Raw genomic sequence first — 15,941 nt, 5'->3', positions numbered from 1 at the left:
TCCCTTTTGTTGCCCTTGTTGCTTTATAGTCGAAGTTATTATTGTAGTTGTTATTGATGTCATTGTTGTTGGATAGGACAGAGAAAAATGGAGAGAGGAGGGGAAGACAGAGAGGGGGAGAGAAAGATAGACACCTGCAGGCCTGCTTCACCGCCTGTGAAGCGACTCCCCTGCAGGTGGGGCGCTAGGGCTCTTACTGGGATCCTTACTCCAGCCCTTGCGCTTTGTACCACGTTCGCTTAACCCGCTGTGTTACCGCCCAACTCCCATTTATCTTTATTTTAAATTTAAAGAGAAAGATAGACACCTGAAGATCTGCTTCCCCATTTGTGAAGTGACCCCCCTGCAGGTGGGGAGCCAGGAGTTCGAACTGGGATCCTTGCTTGGGTCTTTACATTTCATAGTTTGTGTGCTTACCCCTGTGTGCTACAGCCCGGCCCCCATGATGTTTTCTTAAAGCATAGTCATGATAGAGGAGGAAATGAAGACAGAACCTTATTCTGCCCCTCAACCCACTGTAGCTGCATAGTGACCTTTCAAAAGTCCAGGTTAACCATAGGCTTCCCGTTTACAGAGTCCTCTGTAGGTTCCTATTGTCTGAAGAATGTAGATCTTGAACCTGGTTCTCTCTCTGTCACCAAGCAGCCTCTGGACGTCTTCCTCAGTATTTTCTATACACAGTCCCCAGAATGAGGCATTCCCTCCTTCTCTTTTCTTTCTTTCTTTTTTTAAAATTTATTTTTTATTTAAGAAAGGATAAATTAACAAAACCATAGGGTAGAAGGGGTACAACTCCACACAATTCCCACCACCCAATCTCCATATCCCATCCCCTCCCCTGATAGCTTTCCCATTCTCTATCCCTCTGGGAGCATGGACCCAGGGTCGTTGTGGGTTGCAGAAGGTGGAAGGTCTGGCTTCTGTAATTGCTTCCCCACTGAACATGGACGTTGACTGGTTGGTCCATATTCCCTCCTTTTCTGAGTGCAGCTCAGGCCTCTTGAAGAAAGGGAAATAGTGAGAATGTTCAGGTTAACATTAACCTCTCTGTTGCCTCCTTGGACCTGGGGTTGGGGTTTAGGGGTACAAAATGACCTTTAGGAATCACATCTCCTAAGGTTGCCTTTCAGACTGAGGCACTCACCACCCCAAGACTCTGGTTCTAATAGACTGAGGGCATCTGGGTACCATTCTGCTCTTCTCAGGAAATACTGTCACTGAGGCTAAGTAGGACAGGCCCGTTGGTGGCTGCTAGGCTGCACTGTCCCATGAAAATTGCTTTCTGTGGTCCGGGAGGTGGCGCAGTGGTAAAGCTTTGGACTCTCAAGCATGAGGTCCCGAGTTCGATCCCTGGCAGCACATGTGCCAGAGTGATGTCTGGTTCTTTCTCTCTCCTCCTATCTTTCTCATAAATAAATAAAATCTTTTAAAAAATTCAAAAATTAAAAAAACAGAGCTCTCCCCTACTCCCTTATTATTATTATTATATTTTTTATTATTTTTTTTACCAGAGCACTACTCAACTGCTTTTTTTTAAAAGAATTTATTTATTTATTCATGAGAAAGATAGGAGGAAAGATAGAAAGAACCAGACATCACTCTGGTACATGTGCTGCCAGGGTTTGAACTCAGGACCTCATGCTTGAAAGCCCAATGCTTTATCCACTGCACCACCTCCGGATCACTCATCTCTGCTTTATAGTGGTGTGGGGGGTTGAATTTGGGACTTTGTAGCTTCAGGCATGAGTCTTTTTGCATAACCACTATGCTATTTACCCCCACCCTCTCCTGCTCCCTAACAGCCACCAGAGAGCAGAGAGACTTTATTTTCATTTATTTATTGTGACCAGAGGACTGCTCATCTCTGGCCTCTGGTGGTACCAGGGATTGAATCTGGGACTTAGGAGATTCAGGCATGGAGGTCTACTGCATAAATCACTGTGCTGTCTCCCCAGTCCCAGACTTGATTTACCAGCAGTACTGCCCCTCTCTGCCTCTCCCTCTCCCATCTCTCTCCCCCAACCCCATGGCCCAGCAGGCGGAAATAATACAGTTAAATATTTCTTGCCTGGAGCCACAAGAAGGTAGAAGCTAAACAAAGGTCTTCTGTATAACACAGAATCTATTGTCCTGGGTTAGGAGTGGGCCTGGCTCCCCCAGGTCTGGGACTCCTCCATAGTTTCCCAGTGGGCCTGTGGACCTGGAATGGGAAGGCTTGTGGGAAGGTGGAGAGGAGAGGATTGTCAACTCCATTCTGCTGCCTGTCCTCCCTCTCAGGCTCCTGGTCACCAGTCCCAGAACCAACAGGACAGTGAAGCTCCTGCATAAGTGCTTCCTTGTCCAGAATAAGATGAGCTGCCAATCAGTGGGTAAGTCAACCCGACTCTGAGGAGTGCTCCCAGGACCAGCTTTCTAGGAATCCTACTCACCATCCTGATGATTCAACCCCAGTCCCTCTGGCCTAGACTCCACTACCACCACTACCCACAGCAAGCTTCCAACTGATGCTCGGGCTCATCCTAACCCAACCTGAAGCCCCAATCCTGATAACAAAAATTGTCCTGAGTGTCACCAAATGCCTGGCACTCTACCAAGTACTTCCATTGCTTTTAATCCTCAAAAAACACACCATTTAACAGAAGAGGGTGCTACAGTTCAGTGAAGCCCTTTGGTTACCTGTATGACTAAGGTTATCTACCGCTGGCACCATGACTGGAGAATCCAACCTGTTCAGCTGACTCCATGTCCATGGAATCCAGCCCTATTACGACATCTGGGTCTAGTCATCCCAGTGTCCAACACAGGGCCTGACATCTGTCAGGCACTCAGTAAACATTATCTGGGGGCCGGGTGGTAGCACACCTGGTTGAGTGCACACATTACAATGCAAAAGGACCCAGATTCAAGCCCACAGTTCCCCCCTGCAGGAGGAAAGCTTTTCGAGTGGTGAAGCAAGTGTCTCTCTTACTCTCTCCTTCTCTATCCTCTCCTACCATCTCAATTTCTCTATCTCTAGCCAATAAATAAAGTTAATTTAAAAATAAATAAGTAAATGCTATCTGGGTGAACAAAAGGATGAATGGACCACACTCACTCATGAACCAGACTTCACCCACCCCACAGAACCCCACTCAAGGCCCACATCTGCTGATGGGCACTCTGCCATGTGAATCAGAGTTCTTGTGTCTGTGAGAGGTGCTGTGTTGAAGAGCCTCAGTCTCAGCCTCAGAAGGGGACATAGTCCAGCAGGTGACTGGTAGCCTGTGGTTCACAACTGGGACAGTCTCCTGAGACTCACAATGGGAAGTACAGAAGAAGGGGTGTGGACAGTAGATTCCTGGCCAGGGGTCTTTGACACTGGAGGGTTCAACAGTCGATGGTCCAGTCCCTCCGCATCTTGCACACCTCCTGCACCATACATGCCCACCAGCTAGTGCTGTTGTCCCCTCCTGTCCCATCAGACCAGGGGATCCTGGAGCAAAACCACCAGACCTAAGTTACTGCTGAATTCCCATCATCCATTGAGACCAGGCAAGCAGCTGACATTACAGAACAACTGATGAGCAAATCAATGATTGGGGACAGCACTTTGCCCTTGGTGCTGAGGCAGGAGAATGACATGGTGTGAGTTATAAGAGCAAATTGTGAAAGCAAAACTATGGGAACATAGGCACTAGGGAAAGATAGAAACAGGCTGGGAGTATGGATCAACCTGCCAATGTCCATGCCTAGTAGAGAGGCAATTACAGAAACCAGACCTCCCACCTTCTGCACCCCATAAAGATCTTTGGTCCATCTTCCCAGAGGGAGAGAATGTGAGAGGAAGATAACCAGAGGGTGCTGAACTCCAGTTCCATCAGGACCCAGAGAAAGATGAGGGGAAAAAAAGGGGGGGGCATTGGGGCCAGGTGGTGGCGCACCTGGTTGAGTGCACATGATACAATGTGCAAGGACCCAGGTTCGAGCTCCCAGTCCCCACCTGCAGGGGGGAAGCTTCACAAGTGGTGGTGTCTCTCTGCCTCTCTCCTATCTTCCCTCCCCTCTCAATCTCTGTCTCTAGCCAATAAATAAGTAAAGATAATTTTAAAAAAATTAAAAAGGGGTGTGAGTGGGGAGAGACACTCTGAAGTAGTAGAATGACTTATAAAGGAAGATATGGCAGGACCACAGTAAATATATATAAATATAGATAGATAGTTATAGAAATAATAGTCGACCCATATATGTGATCTTGGGAGAACTAATTCAGTTTCCAAAAAAGGAAATGGGGACACTGAACTCTGGAGATGGGAATAGTGTAGAATTATACCCATTATCTTATAATTTTGTAAATCAATATTAAATCACTTATTAATGATTTAATTCTATTAACTATTAACTTAAAAAGAAAACTACATCACAGGAGGTTATTTCTAGGATTAGGCAAGATGATGGCATCAGGGAAAATAGTGCAGGCCTGTTCTTTTAAAAATTTTTTTTTCTTTGACTACAAATTAATAGGAGTAGTCATAAACACCATTCCCACCGCCAAAAGATTGTGTCCTATCCTCCCCCCCCCCCCCCCCATGAAGCTGAACATCCACCCTCACCCTCCACCCAGGGTTTTTACTTTGGTGCCCTGCCCCTGTTTTGAGTTTCCCTTTCTGCAGGCCTGTTCTTAAAGGAGCCCATCCAGAGTCTAGATCCTGCTCTGAGGGCCAACTGTGGAGCCTTGGCCAAACTGGCCTTGTGTCCTCTGACCTTGGCTCCAGGGTTGTCTCCCAGCAAGCCTCCCTCCCTCCTTCCCTGCTCTTAATTGTTTCAGAGCATGGCACCATCCCAAAAGGGAGGCACCGAGGAGTGACAGTTGTCCGGAACCAGCATGGTGTTTTGGTGAGTGTGTGTGGCTGGGGGAGGAGGGTGCAGGGGGCTCCATACAGGCTGGAGCTGAGCCCTGTGCCTACTTGTCTTGACACCAGTCCTGACCGGCATATTGTTCTCTAAGTTGAGCCCAGTTGTTTCTCTGGTGCTAATTCCAGGGCTGACCATGGCCCTGACCACCTAGACTGATGCCAGGGTGGACCCAAGTACTCCCTGTGGCCCAGGTGTTAGCCCCACCCACTCTTGTCTGGTGAGCTGTCAGCAAGCTGATTCTCTGTTCCCTACCTGGCTGAGGTATTTGATTCTGGGATGATGGTGATAGTGGTGACCTAGTGTTTCTCATCCCTCCCCAAACCCCATCTCTCCCAGATGTGCACTCAGCTGCTGAACCGCCGGTCTCCCAGCCTCAACTTAGAACTCACAGGCACCTGCAGCCTACTGGCACCAGACCTCCGTGTCCAGGCCCAGGTTTATTTCTCTAACCTTGGTAAGGATCATATACTCACTGGCCTTGGGACAGCTCTGATGAAATAATCTTGAATCTCTAAAAGGAGGTACTATGATGATCCGGAAGGTGGCACAGTGGCTAAAGCACTGGACTCTCAAGCATGAGGTCCTGAGTTCAATCCCCGGCAGCACATGTGCCAGAGTGATGTCTGGTTCTTTCTCTCTCTCTCTTATCTTTCTCATTAATAAATAAATAAAATATTAAAAAAAATAAAAAGGAGGTACTATGATCCAAGGGGACACAGCCCAGGAAGGGCAAGGCAGAAATCAGGGCAGGGCACCTGACTCTGAGCTCTCCCTTTTGTGTTTGTTAAAGAAAATCTCCTGACTCCCAGTGTGAGCACAAAGGCTGGAGAATGCAGCAGCAGCAAGGCAGGCGGCACAGAGAACACAGCCAGATGGCGTCGGGCTCTAACAACAGAAGAGGAGGAAGAATTGGTAGAGGAAGGAAAGGACACAGGTGAGGCAAGGCCGATCTGCGGTGTTCCCAGAGGCTGCCAGACTGACCCCTAGGATGGGGAGGTGTGCCCAGGTTTGGGAGGTGGGGAGCAGTAGCTGGATTCTACAGGCCTGGTTGGTCAATCCCAGCTCTGTATCCCAGATTTCCTTTCTTTCTTTTTTTTTTTTTTTTTGCCTCCAGGGTTATTGCTGGGGCTCAGTGCCTGCACCATGAATCCACTGCTCTTGGAGGCCATTTCCCCCCCTTTTGTTGCCCTTCTTGTTGTAGCCTTGTTGTAGTTATTATTGTTGTGGTTATTGATGTTGTCGTTGTTGGATAGGACAGAGAGAAATGGGGAGAGGAGGGAAAGACAGAGAGGGGGAGAGAAAGACAGACACCTGCAGACCTGCTTCACCGCTTGTGAAGTGACGCCCCTGCAGGTGGGCAGCCGGGGCCTCGAATTGGGATCCTTACGCTGGTCCTTGTGCTTTGCGCCACGTGCGCTTAACCCGTTGTGCTACTGCCCGACCAGCCCAGTTTTCCATATGGAGAAATCGAGGCCCAGAGAGCAGGCGTGATGGCAGGGATCTGTACTACAAACCAGATGGTGAATGGGTTCTGGCTCTCTGCCTCTCAAAGGGGCTCTTACCAACTCAGCCACTGAGTTGAGTCCTTGGGGAGTGAATGGGGCAGGTGCCCTAGAGGACAGAATGTGCGGGCCTCACTTTTTCCCCCAAATGTTATGCTCACCTTTTGTTTTCTTCATTAAAAAAATTTTTTTTAAAGATTTTATTTATTTATTAATGGAAAGATAGGAGAGAGAGAGAAAGAACCAGACATCACTCTGGTATATATGCTGCAGGGATTAAATTTAGGACCTCATGCTTGAGAGTCTAGTGCCATTACGCCACCTCCTGGACCACTTTTTTCTTTTTTTTTTTTTTAATAAGATTTATTTGTTTATGAGAAAATGGGAGAGAAAACCAGAGCATCACTTTGGCACACAGGATGCCAGAGATCAAGCTCAAGACTTCATGCTTGAGAACCCAATCAATGTTTTATCTACTCTCCTGGGCCACTTAAAAAAAAAAATTATTTATTTATTTATTCCCTTTTGTTGCCCTTGTTGTTTTACTGTTGTAGTTATTATTGTTGTGGTTATTGATGTTGTCCTTGTTGGATAGGACAGAGAGAAATGGAGAGAGGATGGGAAGACAGAGGGGGGGAGAGAAAGACACCTGCAGACCTGCTTCACCGCCTGTGAAGCGACTCCCCTGCAGGTGGGGAGCTGGGGGCTCGAACTGGGATCCTTATGCCCCCCCCTTTTTTTTTTTGTACCAGAGCACTGTTCAGTTCTGGCTTATGGTGGTGCAGGGGATTGAACCTGGGACTTTGGAGCCTCAGGCATGAGAGTCGTTGCATAACCATTATGCTATCTACCCCTGCCCACTTTTCTTTTTTCTTTTATATTTTATATTATCTTTATTTATTTATTTACTGGCTAGAGACAGAAATTGAGAGGGAAGGGGGTTATAAAAAGGGAGAGAGGGGAGTTGGGTGGTAGTGCAGTGGGTTAAGCGCACGTGGCGCAAAGCACAAGGACCGGCGTAAGGATCCCGGTTCGAGACCCCGGCTCCCCACCTGCAGGGGAGTCGCTTCACAGGTAGTGAAGCAGGTCTGCAGGTGTCTATCTTTCTCTACCCTTCTCTGTCTTCCCCTCCTCTATTTCTTTCTGTCCTGTCCAACAGCGACGACATCAATATCAACAACAATAATAACTATTATAACTATTATAACAATGAAAAACAACAAGGGCAACAAAAGGGAAAATAAATTAATTAATATAAAAAAATTTAAAAAGAAAAGAAAAATAAAGGGAGAGAGAAAGGGCCAGGTGGTGTTGCACCTGGTTGAGCGCACATGTCACAGTGCACAAGGATCTGGGTTCAAGTCTCTGGTCCCACCTGCAGGGGAGACACTTCACAAGTGGTGAAGCAGGGCTGCAGGTGTCTCTCTGTCTGTCTTTCTATTTCCCCCTCCCTTCTCGATTTCTGGCTGTCTCTATCCAATAAATAAATAAAGATAATTTTTTAAAAACCCATCAAAATTAAAAAAATAAAAGAGAGAGGGAGAGAGACCAAGAGACACTTATAACACTGCTTCATCACTTGTAAAGCTTTCTTTCAGCAGGTGAGGACTGCGGGCTCAAACCATGTCCTTGAACATTATAACGTGTGTGTTGGCCCCCACTTCTTTCCAATCCTTTCTTTCTTTCTTTCTTTCTTTCTTTCTTTCTTTCTTTCTTTCTTTCTTTCCCAAGTGCTGGGGTTTCACACATAAGTGATACCACCATACTGAGTCAATATTTCATTATTTATTATTTACTTTTCTTTATTATTATTATTTTTTTTTGTCACAGCACTGCTCAGCTCTGGCTGATGGTGGTGTGAGGGATTGAACCCAGGACTTTGGAGCCTCAGGCATGAGATACTCTTTGTATAACCATTATGCTATCTACCCACCGCCCTATTTACTTAATTTTACTAGAACACTATTCTGCTCTGGCTACTGGTGGTACAGGGAATTGAATCTGGGTCTTGGAGCCTCATGCCTGAAAGTCTTTTTGCATAACCATTATGCTATCTCCCTTCTACTCATTATTTATTTTAGAGAGGAAGAGAGAGAAAAGGAAGGAGAGAGGGGGAGAGATAGACATGGAGCGAGGCGACATGCCTCTACACTGCACCATCTGTGGAGCTCCCCCAGCACTGTTCATGGGTACCAAAACTCAGACCTAGAGCCTCGTGCATGGTAAAGCATGAGCTTTTCCAAGTGAGCTATCTCCCAAACCCATAAGCCTACTAGTGACCTGGTTCTGTCACCTCCACTCCAATGTCTCCCATCTTGACCCAGGCACCGAAATCGCCATCGTCCTGGATGGCTCAGGAAGCATCAACTCCACAGACTTCCAGAAGGCCAAAGACTTCATCTCCAACATGATAAGAAACTTCTCTGACAAGTGCTTCGAGGTGGGCTTTCATAACAGACATATGGGCTCTATCAGTCGTTATTGCTATGTAACACCTCACCTTGGCCATTAATGTGCTGCAGGCATCTGCTGGCTGACTAGGACTGAAAGCTTAAGGGGCGGCAGGAATTGAACCTGGAACTTTTGGAGCCTCAGGCATGAGAGTCTGTTTGCATAACCATTGTGCTATCTCCCCTGTCCCACATGTACTTTTTTTCCTTTTGTTGCCCTTGTTGTTTATCGTTGTTATTGTTGGATAGGACAGAGAGAAATGGAGAGAGGAGGGGAAGACAGAGAAGGGGAGAGAAAGACAGACACCTGCAGACCTGCTTCACCACCTGTGAAGCGACTCTCCTGCAGGTGGGGAGCCCGGGGCTTGAACTGGGATCCTTATGCCCGTCCTTGCACTTTGCACCACGTGCACTTAACCTGCTGCGCTACTGCCCAGCCCTCCCACATGTACCTTTTTGTCACTGCCACATTCCAGGTGAGCTAGACCCAAGGCATACAAGCACCACCTGTGTCTCTAACCCCCACAACACTATCTATGGGGTTGTCTGTTGGCCAAACCCATAGTTAGTGTTGTGGGGGGACAATGCAGGGCCATGGATTCAAGACGAAGTTTGATTTGCTGGGAGTCATTGCCAAATACACCTTCCCTTTCTCCCTGCTTCTCTCTCTCTCTTTTTTAACATTTCCGGAGTAGTCTACTCTTTCACTGCTTCCAGATTTGTTGTTGTTGTTGGAGGAGGGGTGGAAGGGGTTTAGGGCAGAGGATCTTTTTTTTTTTAAATTTTTTTATTTAAGAAAGGATTAATTAACAAAACCATAGGGTAGGAAGGGTACAACTCCACACAATTCCCACCGCCAAATCTCCATATCCCACCCCCTCCCCAGTAGCTTTCCCATTCTCTATCCCTCTGGGAGTATGGACCCAGGGTCATTGAGGGTTGCAGAAGGTGGAAGGTCTGGCTTCTGTAATTGCTTCCCCGCTGAACCTGGGCGTTGACTGGTCGGTCCATACTCCCAGTAGGGCAGAGGATCTTAAGGGAAGGTGTGGCCTTGGGGTCGGGGACTTTACCAACCTTCTCCCCTATGTCAATCCCTCCCCTCCAGTGCCGCTTTGCCCTGGTGCAGTATGGGGATGTGATCCAGACTGAGTTTGACCTTGAGTACAGCCAGAATATCAAGGCTTCCCTCGACAAAGTCCAGAGCATCATTCAAGTGGGACATGTCACCAAGACTGCCTCGGCCATGCAGCATGTCCTGTGAGTATGAGGGCCTCAGGGATTACCTGAGGGCCTGCTAAGTGTCCACTAGAGGCCCTGCACAGAGGCTCCAAGGGACCTCGGACAAGGTGGCGAGAAGGACCGTGAAGAGCACAGACTGGGAGCCAGCTCCTCCTGAGCTCCCAGGGAAGTGTAAGGTCTTTCCACCCAGCCTGGGCTGGGGCTGGGGGGGGGGGGAGGGCGATATCCTAGCACTGCCCTCTGACAATTCTTTCTGAAAAGTCCTCTTATGAACAGCAGAGGTTATAGGGATGAACTCAGTGACTGTACTAGATTCACAGTTTATTTTTCTGCCTTGGTCAAACTGCCTGACCTCTCTGGGCTTCCATTTCCTCACTTTTAAAATGGGAATAGGGTGAACCAGGAGGTGGCTTTGGATTTAGAAGTGTGAGGTCCTGAATTCAATGCCCCTGACACTGAGTATGCCAGAGTACTGTTTCTCCCTCTCTCTCTTATAAAATAAATAAAAACAAATATTTTAACAAACAAACAAACAAACAAAACCTCTTGGATGGGGGAGATAGCATAATGGTTATGCAAAGAGACTCTCACGCTTGAGGCTTCAATGTCTTAGGTTCAATCTTTCTGCACCACTAAAAACCAGAGCTGAGCAGTGCTCTGGTAAAATAAAAATAAATAAATAAATTAATTAAATAAATAAATATAAATTAAATTAAATAAATATAAATTAAATAAAAGGGAATAAAGGAAACCTCTTATTTAAAAAATGTGGTTATGGGGCTGGGTTGTGGCTGGCGCACATGGTTGAATGCACATGTTACAATGAGCAAGGACCTGGTTGGAGCCCCCGTCCCCACCTGCAGGAGGAAAGCTTTGTGAGTGATGAAGCAGGGCTGCAGGTGTCTCTCAATCTCGCCCCCTTCCCTCTTGATTTCTGTCTGTCTCTATCCAATAAATAATGATAATAAAAAATAAAAAAAACTATATTTATAAAAAAAATAATAACTGTGGTTGTCAGGGGCTGGCGAGATAACTTACCTGGGAGGGAGCCTGCTTTCGCATGCAGATGACCATATTTGAGCTCTCATATACCTCAGGAAAGTACCATATTGCTGGGGGAAGCTTCAGTGTTGTATCTCTCCCACTGTCTTACTTTTTTTTTTTTTTTATTGATTCATGAGAAATGATAGGAGAGAAAGATCCAGACATCACTCTGGTACATGTGCTGCCGGGGATTGAACTCTGAATCTCATGCTTGAGAGTTCAATGCCTTATCCACTGCACCACCACCCAGACCACTGTCTTACTATCATTTTCTGTCTAAAAAAGTCAGCCCGGAGTGCTGAAGCCCTGATGAGGACAAAGACAAACCAACAGACAGGCAAAATGAGAATAGGGACCAGGAGATAGTAGAGCACAAAATTTATCACGTACAATGGCTCGGGTTCTAGCCCCCGGTCAGCACATGGTAGCACCATGCACAAGGGAAGCAGTACTGTGGTGCCTTTCCTCCCCTTTCTGTCTCTCTGTCCTTCTCTATCTCTCCCTGTCTCTAGCCCTCTATATAATAAAAAGAAATAAATAAATATGGAAGGAAAGAAAGAAAGAGAAAAAGAAAGAAAGAAAAAAGTGTCAGGTGGTGGCACAGCTGGTTGAGTGCACATGTTAAAATGTACGATGAACCAGGTTCAAGCCCCTGGTCCCCAACTACAGGGTGAAAGCTTCACAAGTGGCGAAGCAGGGCTGCGGGTGTCTCTCTGTCTCTCTTCTTCGATATCTCCCCCCTCCATTTATGACTATCCAATAAATAAATAAAGATACTAAAAAGGAAAGAAAAAAAAGAAAAGAAAGAGGAAGGGAAGGAAAGAAAATAGATGAAGAAGAAAAAGAAGAAGGAGGAGCAGGAGAAGGACTCCTCTGAGAGCAGCAGTATCATGCAGTATCATGCAGGTGTGGAGTCCCAGCAGAAACCCTGGTAGCAAAAGAAAATAAAACAAGAATAATAATAGCACTCCTGGGAGTGCAAAGCGCAAGGACCTGGGGAAAGATCCCGGTTCTAGCCCTGGCTCCCCACCTGCAGGGGTGTCGCTTCATGGGCGGTGAAGCAGATCTGCAGGTGTCTATCTTTCTCTCCCCCTCTCTGTCTTCCCTTCCTCTCTCCATTTCTCTCTGTCCTATCTTACAATGACAACATCAACAACAACAACAATAATAATAACTACAGCAACAATGAAAAACAACAAGGGCAACAAAAGGGAAAATAAGTAAATAAGTAAAAAAAATAATAATAATAAAATAAAATAATAGCACTCCCTTTAAGGGAATTTGTGAGGATTAACTGAATTAAAATCTGTACAAACTTGACCTGGAAGTGCTAGGTATGCTAGGTAAATATTATCCGGTGTCTTCAATGTCATTATTTTCTCTGCACGCACACGCCCACGCCCACGCCCACGCACGCAGACGCACACACCGCACAGAACAGAATCGAAAGTTGTCCCGCACTTTCTGTTGGGAGCAGATGAAGGCTGAGTGCACATGTGTTGCAGCCCCGTCTTTCCAGATTGTGTTGTGTGTCATGGGGGGCACTGCCATGCCTTTTTGGGTCTTTGTTTTCCCAAGATGACTCCTTAACCCTTTCTAATTCATATATACATAGTTTTTTTTTTTTTTTTGCATTTTTTTTCCCCTCCAGGGTTATTGCTGGGCTCAGTGCCTGCACCATGAATCCACCGCTCCTGGAGGCCATTTTTTCCCCTTTTGTTGCAGCCTGGTTGTGGTTATTATTATTGCCATTGTTGATGCTGTTCGTTGTTGGATAGGACAGAGAGAAATGGAGAGAGGAGGGGAAGACAGAGGGGGAGAGAAAGCTAGACACCTGCAGACCTGCTTCACCGCCCGTGAAGCGACTCCCCTGCAGGCGGGGAGCCAGGCCGGGGGCTCGAACAGGGATCCTTACATCGGTCCTTGCGAGTTTTGTTTGTTTTTTAATGAAAGAAAGATACGGAGAGGAAGAGACAAGAGTTGGAACCTTGTGCTTGAGACTCCAGTGCTTTATCAACGCGTACCTTCTTTTACTACCATCGGACTCACATGACTTGGAGGCTGGAAGACTATATAATCCCACAAGGCCTGATGTATTTACTGTTTGCTACTTCTGCTTGATTTTATTTGAGAATTATTTTATTTCTGTTCACATTACTGAGGTTGTAAACTAAGCTTTATATATATATAATTTTATTTGGCCTCCAGGATTATTGCTGGGTCTCAATGCCAGCACTATGAATCCACTGCTCTTGTGGCCATTTTTAAAAGTTTTTTTTTTTAATAGGACAGAGAGTTGAGAGGGGGAGGGAAAGATATAGAGGGAAAGAGAGCAAGACATCTGCAGACCTGCTTAACCTCTTGTGAAGCAACCCTCCTGCAAGTGGGGACCTGGGAGCTCAAACTGGGATCCTTGGCTAAGTCCTTGAGCTTTGTATTATGTGCACTTAACCTAGTGCACCAGTGCCAAGACCCCATAAACTAAGTTTTTGATGTGGGATGATTTCAATCAGTTTGTCCCCAAATCTATGGGCTAAAAGCAATGCAGATCCGAATTTCAGTGCATCATTTACTATTCTGAAACCCCAATGTTTAATTTCTCAGAAGTTCAGCCTGTTCTTGGTAAAAGGGGACTCACCAGCCTCACAGGGGTAGGTGTGTAAGGTACACAGCCCAGTGCTTGATTTCTGAAATACTGTAAAGCCTTTCTCCCAGAGACGTTTGCTTCTAAGAAGGAACGGCTCCAGCTGGCCGGGCTGGCTTCACGGTGGTGAACAGAGACGCGGAGACAACGGCTGGGCAGGGCAGCTGTATTTCTTTATTCCGGAACAACGATTCACAAACTAAGACAAACTAATCACCAAACAGAACTCTGCTGTCTCTTTGCGGCGGCGCAAGCACTCTCTCTTTTACTCTGGAACTCAGGAACCCTCTCCCTTACTCTCGAACTCAGAAACTCTCGCACTCTCGAACTCCGGAACTCAGGAACTCTGTCTCTCTGGCACTCTCTCTTACTCTGTAACCCTGAAACTCTCGAACTCGAACTCTCGTACTCGGGAACCCTCTGAAACTCTGGCACACTGGAACTCTCTCTTACTCTGTAACCCTCAAACTCTCGAACTCTGGAACTCAGGAACTCTCGGACTCATGAACTCAGGAACCCTCCCTCAGGGTTCCTTGGGGCGGGGCCAAGCAGGCCCGCGAAATTAATTGGACTGATCCAATTCTCTTGGTTTGGGGAGGGCTAGAACAAACCAATGTAACGCATACGACAAAGGATAAACTGAAAAATTGGCCAAGATGAGGCAATTAAACCTCACTATCATATCAGTGAGTAAAATCTCCCCAAAGCTCAGCCATTCCTTTGGTAAAGAACTCTCATTTCAGGGCTGGGGAGGGTGGTAGCTTAGTGGGCTAAGCGCGCATGGGGCAAAGCTCAAGGATGGGCATAAGGTTCCGGGTTCGAACTCCCGGCTCCCCACCTGCAGGGGAGTCACTTCACAGGCGGTGAAGCAGGTCTGCAGGTGTCTATCTTTCTCTCCCCCTCTCAGTCTTCCCCTCCTCTCTCCATTTCTCTCTGTCCTATCCAACAACAACAATAATAACAACAACAACAAACAACAAGGACAACAAAAGGGAAAAAAATGGCCTCCAGGAGCAGTGCATTCATAGTGCAGGCACTGATCCCCAGTGATAACTGTGAAAGCAAAAAAAAAAAAAGGACTAGTCAACAAATGTACTATAATATAAACCATCAATTCTTCAATAAAATGATTTTTTTAAAAAAGGAATTCTCATTTCCTTTCCAACTAGAGACAACATCTTCACGCCAAGCCACGGCTCCAGAAGAGAAGCCTCCAAAGTCATGGTGGTGCTCACCGACGGAGACATCTTCATGGATCCCCTCGACCTCACGACTGTTATCAACTCCCCCAAGATGAAAGACATTGAGCGTTTTGCGATCGGGGTAAGAACCAGGAGCCCCAACGCCTCTCCTGAAATGGCTGAACAGTCTGAGGCAGGAACGGGCTCCTGCAGGCACTTTGCCCAGACCTTGCTCTGCTCACATGTACTCCCCAAGCCTATCTCCTCCTGCTTTCATGTCCTGTGTTGTCCTCACCAGTGCTGAGGAGTGGAGTGCAGTGGACACACTGGGAGTCAACAGGGAGGTGACAGGGTAGGCTCCTGAGGAGCTGTTGCCAGGTTAGGGACCTGGGCAGACAGGCAGTGCTCTGCAAGATGAGGAGAGACACCCTGTGCAGATGGGAGAAGGAGCCTATGCTTCAGGAAGACACAGATAGCTGGCGGCCCAGAGTGCACCAGTGGGCAGAAGAACAGGGGCCAGGGACTGGAGGCGCATGGTGAGGAGGAGCCTGGAGAGCACAGGGGAGGGGCCTCTGCTCTTTCCTTGTACCTGGAGAGTCCCAGCAGCTTGGGAACCTGCCACCCCTCAGGATGCTGACCTGCTGACCCCGGGCCTTTGTGCAGGTGGGGGACGTGTTTCAAAAGGAAAAGACAGAGAAGGAGCTGAAGCTGATTGCCTCAGACCCTGATGAGACCCACGCCTTCAGGGTGACCAACTACATGGCACTGGACGGGCTGCTGGACAAACTGCAGCAGAAGATCATGCGTACAGAAGGTGAGAGCCCCAGGCCCCTGGTCACTCAGGGGATGGCTGCCTCAGCTTTCAGCAGGAGGCCCTCACTTTCTGCTCCCACCCTGTTCTGCCTCTGGGCAGCTCCCATCACCTCTCTGAGTCTTAGCCATTCCGTCTCTGAAAAGGGCAACAATATCCTCAGCTTTCTTCCCTTCC

The 15,941-nt window shown here is 47.2% G+C and overlaps 1 protein-coding gene across 1 annotated transcript in view; it reads left to right on the top strand.

The window, feature by feature from the left end:
* ITGAE (integrin subunit alpha E) overlaps positions 1-15,941 on the top strand; it is a 120,122-nt gene that overhangs the window by 64,854 nt on the left and 39,327 nt on the right. Inside the window, exons 4-11 of the mRNA XM_060204169.1 lie at positions 2,278-2,369; positions 4,805-4,872; positions 5,230-5,347; positions 5,684-5,827; positions 8,720-8,835; positions 9,951-10,102; positions 14,942-15,095; positions 15,617-15,767. Coding sequence (XP_060060152.1) covers positions 2,278-2,369; positions 4,805-4,872; positions 5,230-5,347; positions 5,684-5,827; positions 8,720-8,835; positions 9,951-10,102; positions 14,942-15,095; positions 15,617-15,767 — 995 coding nt within the window. The remainder of the gene's footprint in view (positions 1-2,277; positions 2,370-4,804; positions 4,873-5,229; positions 5,348-5,683; positions 5,828-8,719; positions 8,836-9,950; positions 10,103-14,941; positions 15,096-15,616; positions 15,768-15,941) is intronic.

The sequence above is a fragment of the Erinaceus europaeus genome, chromosome 12 (assembly GCF_950295315.1).
Source record: "Erinaceus europaeus chromosome 12, mEriEur2.1, whole genome shotgun sequence".
Classification (NCBI taxonomy): domain Eukaryota; kingdom Metazoa; phylum Chordata; class Mammalia; order Eulipotyphla; family Erinaceidae; genus Erinaceus; species Erinaceus europaeus.
Note: the sequence above shows the minus strand (reverse complement) of the source record. Positions and strands in the feature narration are given on the sequence as shown.